Source organism: Castor canadensis, chromosome 13 (genome assembly GCF_047511655.1).
Source record: "Castor canadensis chromosome 13, mCasCan1.hap1v2, whole genome shotgun sequence".
Classification (NCBI taxonomy): domain Eukaryota; kingdom Metazoa; phylum Chordata; class Mammalia; order Rodentia; family Castoridae; genus Castor; species Castor canadensis.
Window position 1 is genome coordinate 23,712,828 of NC_133398.1, and position 16,042 is coordinate 23,728,869.

The window sequence follows — 16,042 nt, forward strand, 5'->3', positions numbered from 1 at the left end:
CAATTTATTAGAAAAGTCTTTTAAATATGACGCATTATAGCAATAGTTTGAAGTATCTGTATAGATGTCAAAAAAGTAGCAACAATTTACTAGGAATGAGAATATAGCAGGAAACACACACACACACCACACTCTCTCCTACATATAAGATGATTTGCATGTGGTTTGGTGCAGCAAAAAGAAGAATGTTGAAGACAGAAAATCATACCTGGGATACTAGAAATGAAGATTCCCTAGAAAATTCCATACTGGGAGTGAGGGTGGACCACCCACAGGTGGTCCATATGCATATTTCTTGATTGCTTTTTTCCCCCCCATATTGTCTAAGTTGAGACACTTCTATGGACAATATAAAGACAGATTGAGAATTTCTGTCTCCCAAGTTTTGGGCAAAACTTTAAATAAATTCATGTTCCTACTTCTCTCCATAAAGTATGTCATCTTCTCTTTGTGTGGGCAAGCATTCACACCCAGAGCCAGGCTTCATGGCTAGGGGCCCTGGTAACAATAACATATGTGAAGGCCTGAGGAAGGAAGAAGATTGGTGACCAAAGCTAATAAGCACACAGGAACATTTACAAGGGGTGGGGAGAATGCAGAGCTTAAAAAAGAGAATGGAAATGAAAAGCCAGAGTTGTAAGCAGAGCCAGCAGAGTCCAAGACAGAGTGTGTTTCATAAAGCAGGACAAATCAAATGCTATCAAACTCCTATATGAACGCTCCCTCAAAGTGTCCTTTGCTCAGAAATGTAAAACAGGTCTTGCTGGGGTAGATAATGGGAGTAGTTACTAGTGAGAGAAGAGAGGGTGAACAGAGCATGTAAAAGAGGGTGAATATGTCAGTATACTTTACGTACTTGAATGAAAGTAGAACAATGAAGCCTGTTGAAATTGTTTAAGAAGGAGAAGGATGAAAGGGAATGATGGAGGGTGAATCTAACTAAAGTACATTGCAAGTACATATGGAATGTCCCAATAAAACCCTTCTGTTCATCTAACATATGTTAGTAAAAGTGTTCAAAAAACAACAAACAAATGAACAAAAACAACCAAAGTATCCTGTCCTTCGATTGAAGCTAAAGCCTTTTTGGGAAAAGAAACTGAGCATGTCTGGAAGTATTCCTGGCTGCCATCTTTCCTTCTCAATCTATGACCTTAAACTGAGTGTGCCCAAAATATACACATTGAATTGAGCGTGCTCAGGCATATGCCTGCTCTCAAAGTGCTTCCCCGTGTGAATATGGATGTGCTCTCTGAGTGAAACCTCCATACTTCCTTTGTTTGGGGAGAAATAACTCCTGAGCTCTTCTTACCTGCTACAGGTACTAGATCTGTCTCCACTCATATCTGTTGACTGTGTACTCACCAAAATGTTACCAGTTGGTGACCCAGATGTAATGTTCCCCTTGAAGGCTCATGGGCTTTTGTTTTTTGCTTTCCAACAGGAGAGGCAGTGAACAAAAGGGTTCCATCCCAGGTCAACCATCTATACTTCTGGAAACGAGTCCTGAATCAGTAAGGGGAACATCCTCTTGGGGTCTTGATTCAGTACCCTTGCACAACCATCATGGTCTTGGGTGAACTTGGCAGCAGCTCTGAATCTTTGGAAGTTTCCCTGGACTGGTGAGTGATGCTGGACCCATGAGTCAGCTAACAGAATCTTGATAACAGAGTGGAGAATAATTGGATGTATTAGCAAAGCCTCAGAGGTCAGCACGGCCCTGAAGTCTGGGTGGTTGTAAGGTTACATCTGACCAGGTTAACACCAGAGGTTCAGGAGATGAAAGGGAGTCTCAGTCTTGAGTGAAGCCTGAACAGGACTCCTGAATATAAAAAGCCTTAGAAGAAGTCAGAGAAAAGAAAATATCTGTATTTTTTTCCTTGTTCTAGCTGCTGGTGAGTTAAGGTTGGGAGAGGATGTGTTCACCTACCAAATCTACATTATGGTAAAGGAACTCTACAGGGAAGTGCAGTGTGTCTGTCTGTGTCTGTGTGTTTTCTTGTTCGTTTGTTTTGCATTATTTAAAAATATAATTTGGAAAAACCCAGATGTATAATTTCTTGATTTCATTGCTCTAAAATATCAATTCAAAATTTATACCTATGCAAAGAATTGTGGGATTTGTGTTTTATCCCTCTCTCTCTTGTTTTTTCCACTCTCTCTCTTTCTCTCTACCTCCCACCCCCACCTTCTCTGTTCTTCTCTTTCTCTCTCTTTTCAGTCATTTGATAGCTACTATAGACCTTAAGATGTCCATACTAGTAGAGAGTCTGCTGGGTGTCTCCATCATTGGGAGATGGTTGGCTATTCACCAATGACTAAGAAACAGATAGTCTTAGTCTATAACACATTATGTAATACAATCTGGAAGACCAGGAGAGGTGGGCCTGAAAATTACAATTCTTTAAATTATAACACTATCTTGCAACTAGATCTATTCTCTAGGGGGAGAAGAAATGGGATGACATTCTCTATGGGCAGTGTTTTGTGGCCTTATGTCAGAATGAGGGCCTCCAAAACAAATGTAAACTAAATAAGGTGAAGGTTAAGCCTTTGGGTGAAAAGGTAAACACCTTCTTTGTGTTTGAAAGTACTCCAGAGGAGGACAGCCTGCTTCACCTTCCCCTGAATTCAGAGAGAGAGGTGACCACCACTAGTCTCTCAGGTGTCTGCTGAGCAGGCCATCAGCCTCCTCCATGCCCTCTGCAACCTCAGTCCCCTTGCCTGATGGTTTCTCCCAGAGCCTTTGTGCCTAGACCCTCCCTTAAATATGTGTTCTCTCGTCTTCCTGACAGTACCATAGACATGGGGCCAATGACAAGTGAGGAGAGGGAAGTTTTCCACTTTGAAAAGTTCCAAATGCAGAAGGGTGGGTCAAGCTTATGTGTCTGTGCCTTTTGCTACCTCTGACTTATACTACTGGAAGGCACAGACCCAGGGTCTGAGGGCACACCCAGTTACACTTATTACTCTTACGAGGGCTATCTTTACAACTCACAACCCAACATGGGCAGAGAGTCAAACTATCCCATCTGCCTTTCTGATAGGAGAAGAAAATCCAGCTGGTGGATGCCAGGAAAGAGGCTGACAAGCAGCACACTAATCAACCTAACAGCATGGTTTGGAGACCTAGGAAAGAGTGGTACCAGGGATCCCTCTTAATTGGACGGAACACAGGAGAAGGGTGAACCACATTTATGAAGATGCTCCTTATAAGGATGCAAGAAGCTAGTAAACTGACCAGTCAGTTCAACAAACTGAGGGAAATTCAGCAGAGGCCAGGAGAGAGTCCTTCAGCCTTTATGCAGAGGTCAAGGGAAAGTCTTTAAAAATATACCCCTTGGGATTCTGAAGGGAATGAAAGCCAGATAATCTCAGACAATTACTTCATACATCAGAGTGCTCCTCAGATCCAAAGGAAACTCCAAAACTTGCCTGAGTATCCTGAAACTAATCTTTCTCAACAGGTAGAGATTGCCTATAAGGTTTTCAAATCAGGGATGTGGCTGAAGAGAAGAAAGAAGAAATTTAACAAGTAAACTGCCATGTAGTCCCTCCATGTAATCCAGGAAGTAAAAAGAAGCCATCTTGGGTGAGCAACACCAGCCTCCAACATGGGGCCTATTAGCCACTAGGAAAGCTAGGACCAACCCAGTGTGTATCGTGCAAGCAGAGGGACATGGAAAGGGAATGCCCAACCAGTCTTCAGAGAGGGAAAGGTAGGGAACAAACCCAACTCCTTTCTGTTCTCTCTTAAAGAACATTGATGAGGCCAAGAGGCTCCCCACCTTTCTTGGTTTTCCTCTGAGGATCCCCCTGTTACTTTAGATATATCTGGAGAGAAGGTCGAGTTCTTTCTTCATACTGGGGCCACTGTGTTGAATACTAAAAAAGGCACTCTTTGAAACAGAATGTAACATAAAAGGGGTACTGGGAGATATAGCAATAAAAACAGCATGGTACTGTCACAAAAACAGAAATGAAGACTAGTGGAACAGAATAGAACACCCAGGTATGAATCCGCAGCTACGTCCACCTGATTTTTAACGAAGGCACCCAAAACATATGATGGAGAAAAGACAGTCTCTTCAGAAATGTTGCTGAGAAAAATGGGTATCTCCTTGCAGAAAACTAAAACTAGGTCTATGACTTTCATCCTGCACAAGTATCAACCTAATATAGATTAAGGACCCTAATATAAGACCTGAAACTTTGAAGCTTGTACAGGTAAGAGCAGGGAATATACTGGAACTTATAGGCATAGGCAGTAACTTCCTAAATAGAACTCAAATGGCCTTGCAACTAAGAGAGAGGATTGACAAAAGGGACTACATGAAATAAAAAGCTTCTGCACAACAAAAGAAATGATTACCAGATTGTAGAGGCAGCCTAAAGAATGAGAGACAATCTTTGCCAGCTATACCTCTGAAAAGGAATTAATGACCAGTATATACAAGGAGCTCAAAAAACTAAACTACCAAAACATCAATGACCCAATAAAGAAATGGGCAAATGAACTGAACAGAGCTTTTTCAGAGGAAGAAGTCCAAATGGCCAAAAAACACATGAAGAAATGTTCACCATCTCTGGCCATAAAGGAAATGCAAATCAAAACCACATTAAGACTCCACCTCACTCCTGTTAGAATAGCTATCATTAAGAACACAAATAACAACAAATGTTGGTGAGGATGTGGGGGGAAATGAACCTTCCTACACTGTTGGTAGGAATGTAAATAGTACAACCACTCTGGAAAGCAGTATAGAGGCTCCTCAAAAAACTAAAAATAATAAATGATCCAGCAATACTACTCCTAGGGATATATCTGAAGGAACGTTAGTTGAGTTACAATAAAGTCACCTGCACACCCATGTTTATTGCAGCATTATTCACAATAGCCAAGCTATAGAAACAGCCAAGATGCCCCACAACTGGTGAATGTATACAAATATGGTATTTATATGCAATGGAATTTTATTCAGCTATAAAGAAGAATGAAATTTTGTTATTTGCAGATAAATGGATGGAACTGAAGAGCATCATATTAAGTAAAGTAAGTCAGGTTCAGAAAGTCAAAGGCCGCATGTTTTCTCTCATATGTGCAATATAGACCCAATTCAAATACAAACAATATTTTGAAAAACAGATCAGATTAAGGGGAGGTCACTAATGGGAAAGGAAGGGTAAACTAAGGAAGTTAAGAAGGTGAATATGATTTATGTACTTTCTATACAAGAAAGAACACAGAATTTTTAAACCTGCTGAAATCACCATAAGAAGGGGACTAAGGAAGAAATTGTGGAGGTGAGATCATGCGGGTGTCATGAAACACTAAGAGTTCCCGAGACTATCCCTGAGAATATCCTAACTCATGTCCTACCCAAGTGCTGAGCATAAGGGTGAATGGGACACACAACCTGTGTCAAACCTTGTAAAGGATGTCTTGAAGTACACTAACAGCTGTCCTTGATAAAACAATACCCTTAAAATCTGAAGCCAGAGTAGGGATGAAGCCTGTGACTGACTGGGTTTTTGTTATTTTATTTATTTTTTTGCAATTTATAATTAAGTGGTTATTACATATATATATATATACATATAAAACATACATAATATATATTATATATTTTATGTGCATATAATATATATTAGTATACCTAAAAATACATTTGGATGAATAAGAACTAAACCAATAGGTGTCAGAATTTAGTGTTTATAAATTAAATTGTCAATAACTTTAACAATTCAGAAAAAAATTCAAAATTGAGTCCATGCTTTTAAAGGTAATACATGACTGAATGGTTTTTGAATGATTTTAAAATAGTTTCTGGACACTATCATACATGATATGAGAAAAAAACCACAAACTTTGGCAAAAAGAGTATTACTACATAGCAAATTGGTAAAAATTTCTCTTCTTTTTTGGCAGTACTGGGGCTTGAACTCAGGGCTTTGCACTTCTGAGGCAGGTGCTCTTCCATTTGAGCCATACCTCCAGTCCTTTTGCTCTGGTTATTTGGGAGTCAGGATCTTCTTTTTTGCCTAGACTAAGATTCTTCTATTTTGAGCTTCTTGCCATAGCTGGAATGACAGATATGTGCCATCATATCCAGCTTTTTTCCATTGAGATGGGGTCTCATGAACTTTTTTTGCCCTGGTTGGCCTAGAACCATGATCCTTTTGCTCTCAGCCTCCCAAATAGCTGGAATTACAGGTGTGAACCACCACTGGTGCCTGTTTTTCTTTCTTTCTTTCTTTCTTTCTCTCTCTCTTCCTCCCTTCCTCCCTCCCTTCCTTCCATCCTTCTTTCCTTCCTTCCTTTTTCACTTTTTTTGTGGATCTGGGGCTTGAACTCAGGGCCTCACACATGCTAAGCAGGCACTCTACCACTTGACCACTCCACAGTCCTTTTCTTTTTATATAAAGCTTCTTCAGTTATAAAGCTTCTTCAGTTTGTGCTGTTCTGCTGACAAAAGCAGAAAGAATTAATATGGTTATGTTGGAGAACTTTTCAAGCTTTGTGGCAAAAATAATTATTCCAATATAGCCTGAATGCTGTGAAAATGTGCACCACATTGCATATGGAGCAACTGAGTAAATAGCAACCTTGTGCTGACTGGTTTTTAATGAGGCTCAATGAGGTGCTGCAGGGCTCCCTGTAATACTCCCATCCTTCCAGTGAAGCCAGAGACAGGAGAATATGGGTTTGTACAAAACCTACATGTACGTGAACTTGACCAAGGTACTTATCCTATGGTTCCTAATCCCTATACTTTATTACCTAACCTTCTTGGAGATAGTCAGCACTATACAGTCTTGGATTTAAAGGACACTTCAGAAACTTTCCCACAGTTTTTGAAGAAATTCTGAGGGGGACTTGAGACAAATAAGTCTGGAAAATGGAACCTTGTTACAATATGTACATGATACACTGATTGCAAGACCACCTAAGAAGGCCTCAGATAAAAACACAGTAAAGACTTTATATTTTTTGGTTAAAAAGGGCTAGAAAGTCTCCAAGGGAAAGACACAGTATCTAAAGAAATGGTAAAATAGCTGAGTTTTAAAATCTCTCAAGGACAGCATAGCCTCCCCCTGCCTCCACACCCCCCCAAAAAGAACTGATCATTTACCAGGCGGACCCTTCAAAACCCCAGGAGCAACTGTGGGATTCCTAGGCAAGGCAGGTTTCTCCTGTATTCAGATCCAAATTTTGGGTCCAAATTTGGAACTTTGTAAGACAAGTTCCAAGGACAAGAGACTGATTTATTTGAATGGGGTGGGCATGCAATCAAGCCTTTGATAAACTCAAGAGGTTATGCTAATGAGTGTGTCTGCATCAGGTCTGCAGACATAAACAAGCCATTTGATTTATATGTGCGTGAAAGGCAAGGGATTGGAGCCAGTTATTGGTGAGATGCTGGGCCCCTTAAGAAGGGCCACAGCTTATTTCTCTAAACAATTACACTCTGTGTCTTGGGGTTGACCACTACACTTAAGGCCAGTTGCTGCAACGTGCCTGTTAAAGAGGCAGAAAAACTAACTCTGGGGAGGCCATGCCCAGTAGTAGAGAGTGCTTTGTGTCATTGCAAACGTCTCTTGTGATTACAATAACACTTCTGCTGAAGTTAAAACCCATCTTGGAATGATTCGAAGTCAAGTATCCTGATTTCAACAACGATCCCAAGAGGCACCAGGAATAAAGGGTTTATTTTCAGGATTATTCTCCTGCTTTCTCCAGGGCATTATGTCTGTGTTTTCTGGTCTACTAAAATTAGGAATGTCTACTACTAATTTTATTCATGGTTTATGTCATAAATTAGGTCCGCCTTAAAATGTTGCAGTGAAACAATTACAAAAGAAACTCAAGCTATGATGTTAAACACCGCCCCCAGTGATCCTAAGACCTATCTCATTTTAGCATCAAGCGACTGTCACTCTCCAACTAAAAAGATACAATATCCCCATTTCAGCTGTGAACAGCTTTAGAAGAACGGCCTCCCCACCAGAGACCCCTCGACAATTAGGAGTGAGGCTGGTGCAGTGGCTTACATCTGCAATCCCAGAGATCATGAGGATCACAGTTGAGGTATGTGCCTGCAAAAAGTTAGCAAGACCCTCTGGAAAAAAAAATCTCAAGCAAAAAACACTGTGGAGGCATGGCTCAAGTGGTACAAACCCTAGTAGCAAAGAAGAAAGAAAAGCTAAGCATGCCACATTTTCAATGTCTACCATGTTTCTTTCTCGAACCATGCACTGAAACTGAGCGCACTCACTAATGTACCTCTTAAACTGAGCTTGCTGAGGAATGTGCCCAATCCCAAGGTGGTTTCTTGTATGAATATGTATAGGCTCCTTGAATAAAATCTCCCCAACTCCTATGTTCCAGGAAGCTATTGCTTTGGAAATAACTTCTGTGGTCTCCTTGCCTGATTAAGGTAATAAATCTTTCTCCACTCATATTTCTTGGCCATACTTATTTTGACTTTGCTCTCACCAAGATGCAAATCCATTGCATTTGATTACAAAATAAGGTCCATTAGAAAGATGCTCCCTGAGTTCTCTGTCAAGGGTGCCATGTTGATTTTGAGGCACAAGTGGTCCTTGGGCAGCAGAAGCCAGGCTGCAGTGGGTGAAGGCCAGTGGGGGATAAGGAAGGCTATGGAGGGAGGGGAGACAGCATATAAAGCACAAGACAGACTTGATGGCACTAGAGGGCGGGTAGAGGGACAAGGGTGGATTTAAATGCTGACTGGAAGCCTGTAGGAAAAAGTGCTAGATATTTGAGTTAAAAAAAGGGAAAATAAGGGAAACAGATTGCTGAGAAAGTAGACAAACATGAAATTCAGAGTTAGGAAGAGGAATTAACCATGAATTGGAGAAGAGTCCTCTTAAGGCACAGTGAGTGGGAAAAAGGAATCCCACCTTGGAAAAGAGGATGCAGAAGTAGGCTTTTCTATTTGCTAGTAGAAGGTTGAAGAGAGAGGTTGTGGTGTTAACTTTTCTTTTCTTAATGAAGTGACTGGTCTCAAAATTTGAAAAGATGATATATATATGTAATATGTACATACACAGACATATGCTATACACATATATAGATATGTACATGATTGATGAAGTTTGAGAAAGTCAATCTCTTAGAAAAACATGCATTTCTCTAAACAACTAATGAATGAAGTAAGCAATCAACAATACAGTCAAATAAATATTGAGATAAAAAGAAAACCAAAGTTATATTATGCCTGTGGGGTGTAGGTAATGGAGGGCTCAAAGGTTGATTGACGTTGGGTATATTCAGTATTGAGCAAACAGATACTTTAGCATAGGGTCTGAACTCAAATCCAAGCTCCATCACTTCTGAACTCCCCCAAGACATTACACACACTTAATCTTGCTGTCTTCAGCTGCAGATAGAGGTAATGATGAAGCCTGCACATAGGCTTGTCATAGGATTAAATAAGTGGATATATGGAAAGCATTTAAATTTGTGCATGGTCTATATAGTACACTGTGCATTGCTTGATTCTATAATTTGCAGACACACAGACTGTTCAATTGCACCCTGGTCTCTGGATTACATTCAAATTTATTGTTAATATTTATCCTTAGAATCTATCACAAATAATCTCATGTATAGAAAGGCATATAGGTGGCTTTCATTGCACAAAATAAATTAATCGTACAACCTTGCACTAATCATAGTAAAAGAAGAGAAGAGTTAGGCACATAGATAGTTTTGTCTTCCCACTATGGTCTGCTACCGTTGCCTTACACTGGCTTGCAGGAGATAATTGCCAATTTTTCAGGAATTTTGTGAGACAATGATTAAATATAGACAGTATTAAAAACTAAATTGTATAAGTTTATAACTAAATAAGTTAACCAAAAGCAAGCCATGTCTGGTGGCACACATATGTAACTACAACTACTTAGGAAGCAGAAGCAGGAGGATCAGGAGTTTGAGGCCAACCAGGGCAAAGTTAATGGAAGACTGCCTCCAAACCTAGATTTTCAGAGTGGGTGGGGAGGAGCTCACCTAGCGTGCTTTAGGCCACGTGTTTAATCCTCACAACGGCAAAGCAATAAGGCGCTAATAATACTCAAAATCCATCACCTCCTATTTAGCTACAATTGACTATTATCTATGTTCTTAAGATTATTTTCATCTAATGTATGGGTAAAAGTTATTTTTATTATGATATCGTTATGACTTTTAGGATTCATTAATAATAATACTCAATAATGCTTATGTAGAAGTAATACATAAGGATGGTTCTAGCCATGCTGTTTCCTAACTAAGGTCTTCAGTATTTGTTAATAGCCTGAAATTGCCATAATTTGGAGTATTTACACTGCAAAAATCAACAAGTGCAACAAAGGGTTGGGCCTTTTTTCTCAGATAGGTGGAGATCTACTTATCTGTCTGTCTGTCTATCTATCCACACATATCACCACACCATTACCTAAATAGGATATTATGTATACATTATGCAAATAGTGTTTTGAGGGAAATTAATAATATAGAATACGCTTGTGCTTTAGTGCTAGATAAAATGGCAGATAACAGAATTACATAAGCAACATTATCACACTTTTTAGAAAAGATACATAGAAAAAATGGGAGAAAATATATCAAGTGACTTTTTCTGTTTTAAGTTTATATACATTGTGTTTTAAAAATAAATCTTAATGCCATGTATTAGTTTTATAAAAATAAACTTTATTCACTAGTTTCTTCCACTCAGTACACAGATACAGAAGTGGCAGAGGTAATAGTAATTATATTATTACTATTGGTAATAATATAATAATATATAATAATATATTATAATAAATATATAATAATATAATAATTATGGTAATAATATTATTACCATCTTTCCAATGAGATGACACAAACTACTGAGATCAGTTAAGATTGAAGAAATAAATTTTAGAAAGTCTTGGAAATATTAGACATGGACAGATATGTGAAGTGTCTCTTATTATGTTAATACCTTCTTATAATGTGACATGAGTCTTGGGTGGAATTTAACTGTTTTTAATAATATCAGCCTCTAACATGGATGAAGAACTTGCTTTGTGCCCATCATTTTATTTTTCATTCATTATTCATTCAAGCATAAAGGTAGATGCAATTAGCATTCCCATTTGTAGATGAGGCAGGGGGGTTAAGAATAGGTAAAGAACAGGGAAGTGAAGTGGCTCACGTGATAGATTGCCCCAGTACCGCTAAAAAAAATAAAAATAGATAAATAACTTGCTTAACATTATCAAAGCAGGAAGCAATAGAGCTGAATTTCAGGGTTAAGATTGATTTAAAATTCCTATCTTATAATTGTAAGATATACTGAGCCTTACAGGAATGGCTACACACAGAGAAAAAAGGAGGCGTATACCAATAACAGTATTCATAGGCAGAATGTTACTGGTTAAACCCACGTTGACCACATTCCACAATTATCCAAATTTGCTTTCAAAATTTTACTGACATAGCCACATAGCTGTATTTAATGCTATTTGTTCAGGTATCAAATTGTTTATTAACGTTCACCCTACTTTCCAGCTTTCATCTCAGCCAGGGCCTGTTTAAACGATGGCACTATTTTTCCTCTCACTAAGGACTCCATTAAATACGTGAAAATAAACACAACACTTTTCTGCACCCAAAGAGAACTTAACTTGGATCCCAACTGCTTGATGAGTAGGACATGATACCACCCCGCCTTCCTCTTTTACAGGCTCTAGCACATGGACGTTGATTCGCCAACTTCTGATGGAGTAGCTTCTGATTGACATGACCAAATGATTGGGTGCACAAAGAAGCCGGGTGTTATTTCTCCTTTCTGTTTTAGAATATTAGAGCCAATACCTTGGAAAATATTCATGTTGCTCTAATATCATGAATGTAGTATTTTTTTCAGTATGAGTAAATGCTTTGGTATGGGGAATTTTAAATATTTATCATCATCTAATATCTCTTAGGAACTGGCACATTTATTTAACTGGAGATGTAATGAAGTAAAAGTTATTTTTATTATATCTTTATGACTTTTAGCATTCTTTGATAATAATACTCAATAACTCTTAATGTCATATTATTAATGTCTTATACCCTTGGTCCTTCCCTTTAGAGATGGCATTGGGCATAGGCAGTTTTATCCAACTTGTTAAAATTTTTGAAATTTCCTCTCTTGGGGTGTTCCTTTGGGTTAAGCCATGGTCTCGTGAAAATTCTTATGTATAATCCACTGGATTACAGTAGGTTCTTCTTCCTTTTATAAATAAACCAAGGCTTATAGAGACATGTGTTTTCTCTAAAGACACACAGAAAGATACTGGAGACTAGAAAATGGAAACTTGATCTCAACTGCCCTTGTTTCACTTCCTTCATTATCCAACCTGCACCTTATGGTATTTTGCCATGTAATCCAAGCTCATTTACCCTCTATTTCTTTAGCTGACCCTAGAAAGCACTTATCCTGAATTAATTCATTACTGTTATGTTCACCTAGCATTGCTGGATAAAGAGAAACAACTGTTTAAATCAGGGCCTCTATAAACCAGTTGTCCCCACTACCCCAGCTGGGTCCTCTCCTGTGCCCAAGGATCCTTCTGTTATCTTCCCTGATGGATGGACCAGTTCCCTCAGGTCCCCACCCTCCCCTCACTGTCATTCTCCCCCAATGACCTCAAGTCCTATTTCACTGATGAGTTACCTATTTCACCTTGGGAAATAAGATAGAGATTAAAGAAATCTTAACATTTCTGCTTTTTCTGTTCTTTAAAGTCAGTAATAGTTAAAGCAACTCTGTTTCTCTAAACACACAATGAGTAATGCCTCCAACACACGTCATTATAAAACATCCAAACTTGCTGTCCTTTATTTCAGTGACAGCTGTGTCTCTACTGACTTAGAAGTCCAATCTGCAAGTCCTATCCTTGTGCACATATGATTTAAAAGAGGGGGTAACTTAAATATATCTAGAGATAAATCACTTAGACTCAAAATTTCCTAGGTATCATAGTAAATAGGGTCATTTGGGGAGTGGGATTTTGACAGATCTTTGTGCATAGTTAAAAAAACCAACCAACCAAAACTCAGTGCTGCTTACATGAATTTCTATCCTTGTGGAATTTAATATCCTACCATATGTTTAATAAAATAGTAAGTGCTATAAAAGTATGTGGTTGAGGCACGTATTCAACAAAACACTGGCTACTTTCTTCCATGATAGTCTGTTAAAATTCTCCTACTTGGGGTTATGAATTTGAGCTCATCCCTGAAAATCTCATTAGTGGAAATGATCCAAAAAGGCAATGACAGTTTCTCTTGTTTTTAAACATTTGGAATCTCAATTAAATTAAAACAAAGACAATAAACTATTAATTCTACAAAGTTGGACATTAATTTTATTGAGGAAATGGTATACAGTTAGAAAAGAATACTCTGAACACTATTCCAAGCCCTATGTGTCCTTTAAAAAATACGTCCATTTATTTTGCAATCTATTATCATGTAGTACCCTTGATTTTAATCATGATAAGGACTTGGGAAAGTTTGCCATCTAAAGAACTCCTCTTGTTGTTACCTTTTGCCAAGAATACAGAAAACAACAGTGGGGGAGTTTGGAGCTGTCAGGATTATTAAGGTAACAACACATTCATTTGGTTCTTTTCTACTGATAATAGTCCATACCTCAGCATTCAAAATGTTAAATACCATGTTTTTGCAATGTTATTTATTTTCAGAACTGCTCTGTGTCTTAAGTGGATGTTTTTTCTTTCTTAGGCAAGGTGCTTTGGACTAAGGTTGATGTTAAACCCACATTGATTTTGATTTTGACAATAAACAGAGTAAACTAGGAAAAATATTGTTTCATGTTTAAATTTTTAAAATGCAATTAGAGCACCAAATGAATTATAAGAGACAAAGTTGAACAAGCAATCTCTTTTATTTAAAAGTCAGGATGTTTGACAGTATTAACTCAATGCCATGGTATTTGGATATTTTTAAAATAGAGATAGCATTGTGCACTAGAATTAAGGCTTAATCTGTAATGTTTGGAAAGCGAAAATCATTTTTTAGACTCTGAATTAGGAGATGTTCTTATAAACATATTTGTGCACCAAATTCTGATTATTATTCTGTTCCATATCAGACTAGACTTCAGTAAATTTCAGTACTTATCCATGTCACTTTTATGTAACTGCCTAGTGTAGAGTAACTAGCTGAGACTCAGGACAGTCCAAACATCCAGGTGCTGCTTCATCGGACATCCGCTGTAGGATCAGGAAGTATTAAAATAATCTGAAGCCAATGTTAAGTATTTCCAGCTATTATTAGCTATTTGAAAAAGTCTAGATTCTCTTTTATCTGAAGTTCCTTAAAGTATTTGCTGAGAATGAAATGTTTTACTACATGGAAAGGTATCATTTGACTCAAGTAAAATGGAAAAGAGAAGCAAAAAAATAAAAATAAACCTCTATAATCTGGTTATTTGGGAAGCAAGCTGTACCTTATTTGCATACGAACCTTGGATCTTGTGGCTCAGAACTTTCTTTGACCCACCAAATCTAAAGATCTGTTTCCTCCCTGCATACAGATGCTACTGCACTCATTACACAGAACAAAATGTTTTGGTACTTTGATAAACTAACATAAAAGAAAAATAATTCATTTGAACATGTCCTGAAACACAGAACTGTTCTTATTGCACTTAGTACATTTCATGTGAAAACTCTTTAATTGATACCCTTCAATCTGTTTTCTTAAAAGTAAAAAATTCCATTTTTTTTAAATTAAAAAAAAGATTTCAGTGAAGTCCTCAGTCACTTTACAAATCACGTATTTGCCACTCTTCCTGATTTGAAATACGATGGTGTCAGGTTTGTAATGCACTAGCCAGCAACCATATCGCTGTGGACATTCTCGCTACTGTGACAGGTGTTTGTCAGTTTCTTAAGTTGCTTTCCTTTCCCCTGAGGTGGTGTTATTTCCGGTACATTCCAAAGCCTATGAAAAAAACTTCTGCAGTCTGTTGCCAAGCCAGATCCGGACTCCAGCCTCAAAGATACTGAGAACCTGCTGTCTTCAGGCTCTCATGGCATAGGCACCTTGTGTGCGTCTTCCTCTATTTCTGAATTTTAAAAGCTAACATTCATGAGAAATGTGGTAAAAGTAAAAATGAAAGTGGAAATGACTTCTGTTCAGTAGCAGAACACTCTGACTACCTGGAAGCGGATGGGCTTATTCCTGGAAAACCTGGGGGGAAAAGGTTTTCTTTGTACGTTTAGACAACCCTGAAGTCTGACATCCACAAAAGCAGAACAGACCTTGATGACTTGCAGTCTACCTGCTAACATTTCCCCTAGAAGGGAGGACCCTGCATGCACTGTATGGCTAAACTTTTTGTCACAGAATTTAAGAGGGGGATTTTGGCATCCCCCCACTGCATATGTATATAGTTTACCCTTTCAGTATACATTGCACCCTATGTCACCAACTAAAACCAAAGCCCACCTATACTATGAATCATAGTTGTCATGAAACACACACATGCACACTTTAGGACTGCAACAAGGAGACAGGATCGCTCTGACCAACCTTTTGGAAGTTTCTCAGTCCTGCTGAAGGCCACCAGGGTGAGAATCTGAACCAGTGGAATGTTGACAAACTCTCTCATGATTAATCCAGGCTCACACACGAGAAAGCTGCTTCTGGACTACGCAAGGAAAACGCCCCACGGTTTACATTTTAAAGCATAGGTTGTTACAATAGCGTCCTCCGCTAATGACTGTATCAGCAGCTCCACAGGCTCTAAGTATAATCAGGAATTCTCAGACTTGGCTGTAATGATGGACACGGCCAGCTGGTGAGTGGCCACTTAGGCCAGTAATGCAAGTGGAGGGCTGGAGGAACAAGGGAAAGAAAATCCCTGCAGAATCCCTTTTAAGACAGTGGCAGAAGGACAATACCAGAAGCTTTTTGCAACTATCACTGTATTGCCTGAGCTATGGCTTTCCAAATCTTCTGATTCCA

The 16,042-nt window shown here is 38.5% G+C and overlaps 1 protein-coding gene across 6 annotated transcripts in view; it reads right to left on the minus strand.

The window, feature by feature from the left end:
- The window catches only part of Musk (muscle associated receptor tyrosine kinase), a 104,558-nt gene extending 88,782 nt beyond the window's left edge, over window positions 1-15,776 (minus strand). For all 6 annotated transcript variants that reach the window (XM_020173801.2, XM_020173798.2, XM_020173797.2 and 3 more), the window contains exon 1: window positions 15,608-15,776. In XM_020173801.2, the coding sequence (XP_020029390.1) occupies window positions 15,608-15,686 (79 nt within the window). In that variant the 5' untranslated portion in view covers window positions 15,687-15,776. The remainder of the gene's footprint in view (window positions 1-15,607) is intronic.
- Between the last annotated feature and the right edge of the window lie 266 nt (window positions 15,777-16,042).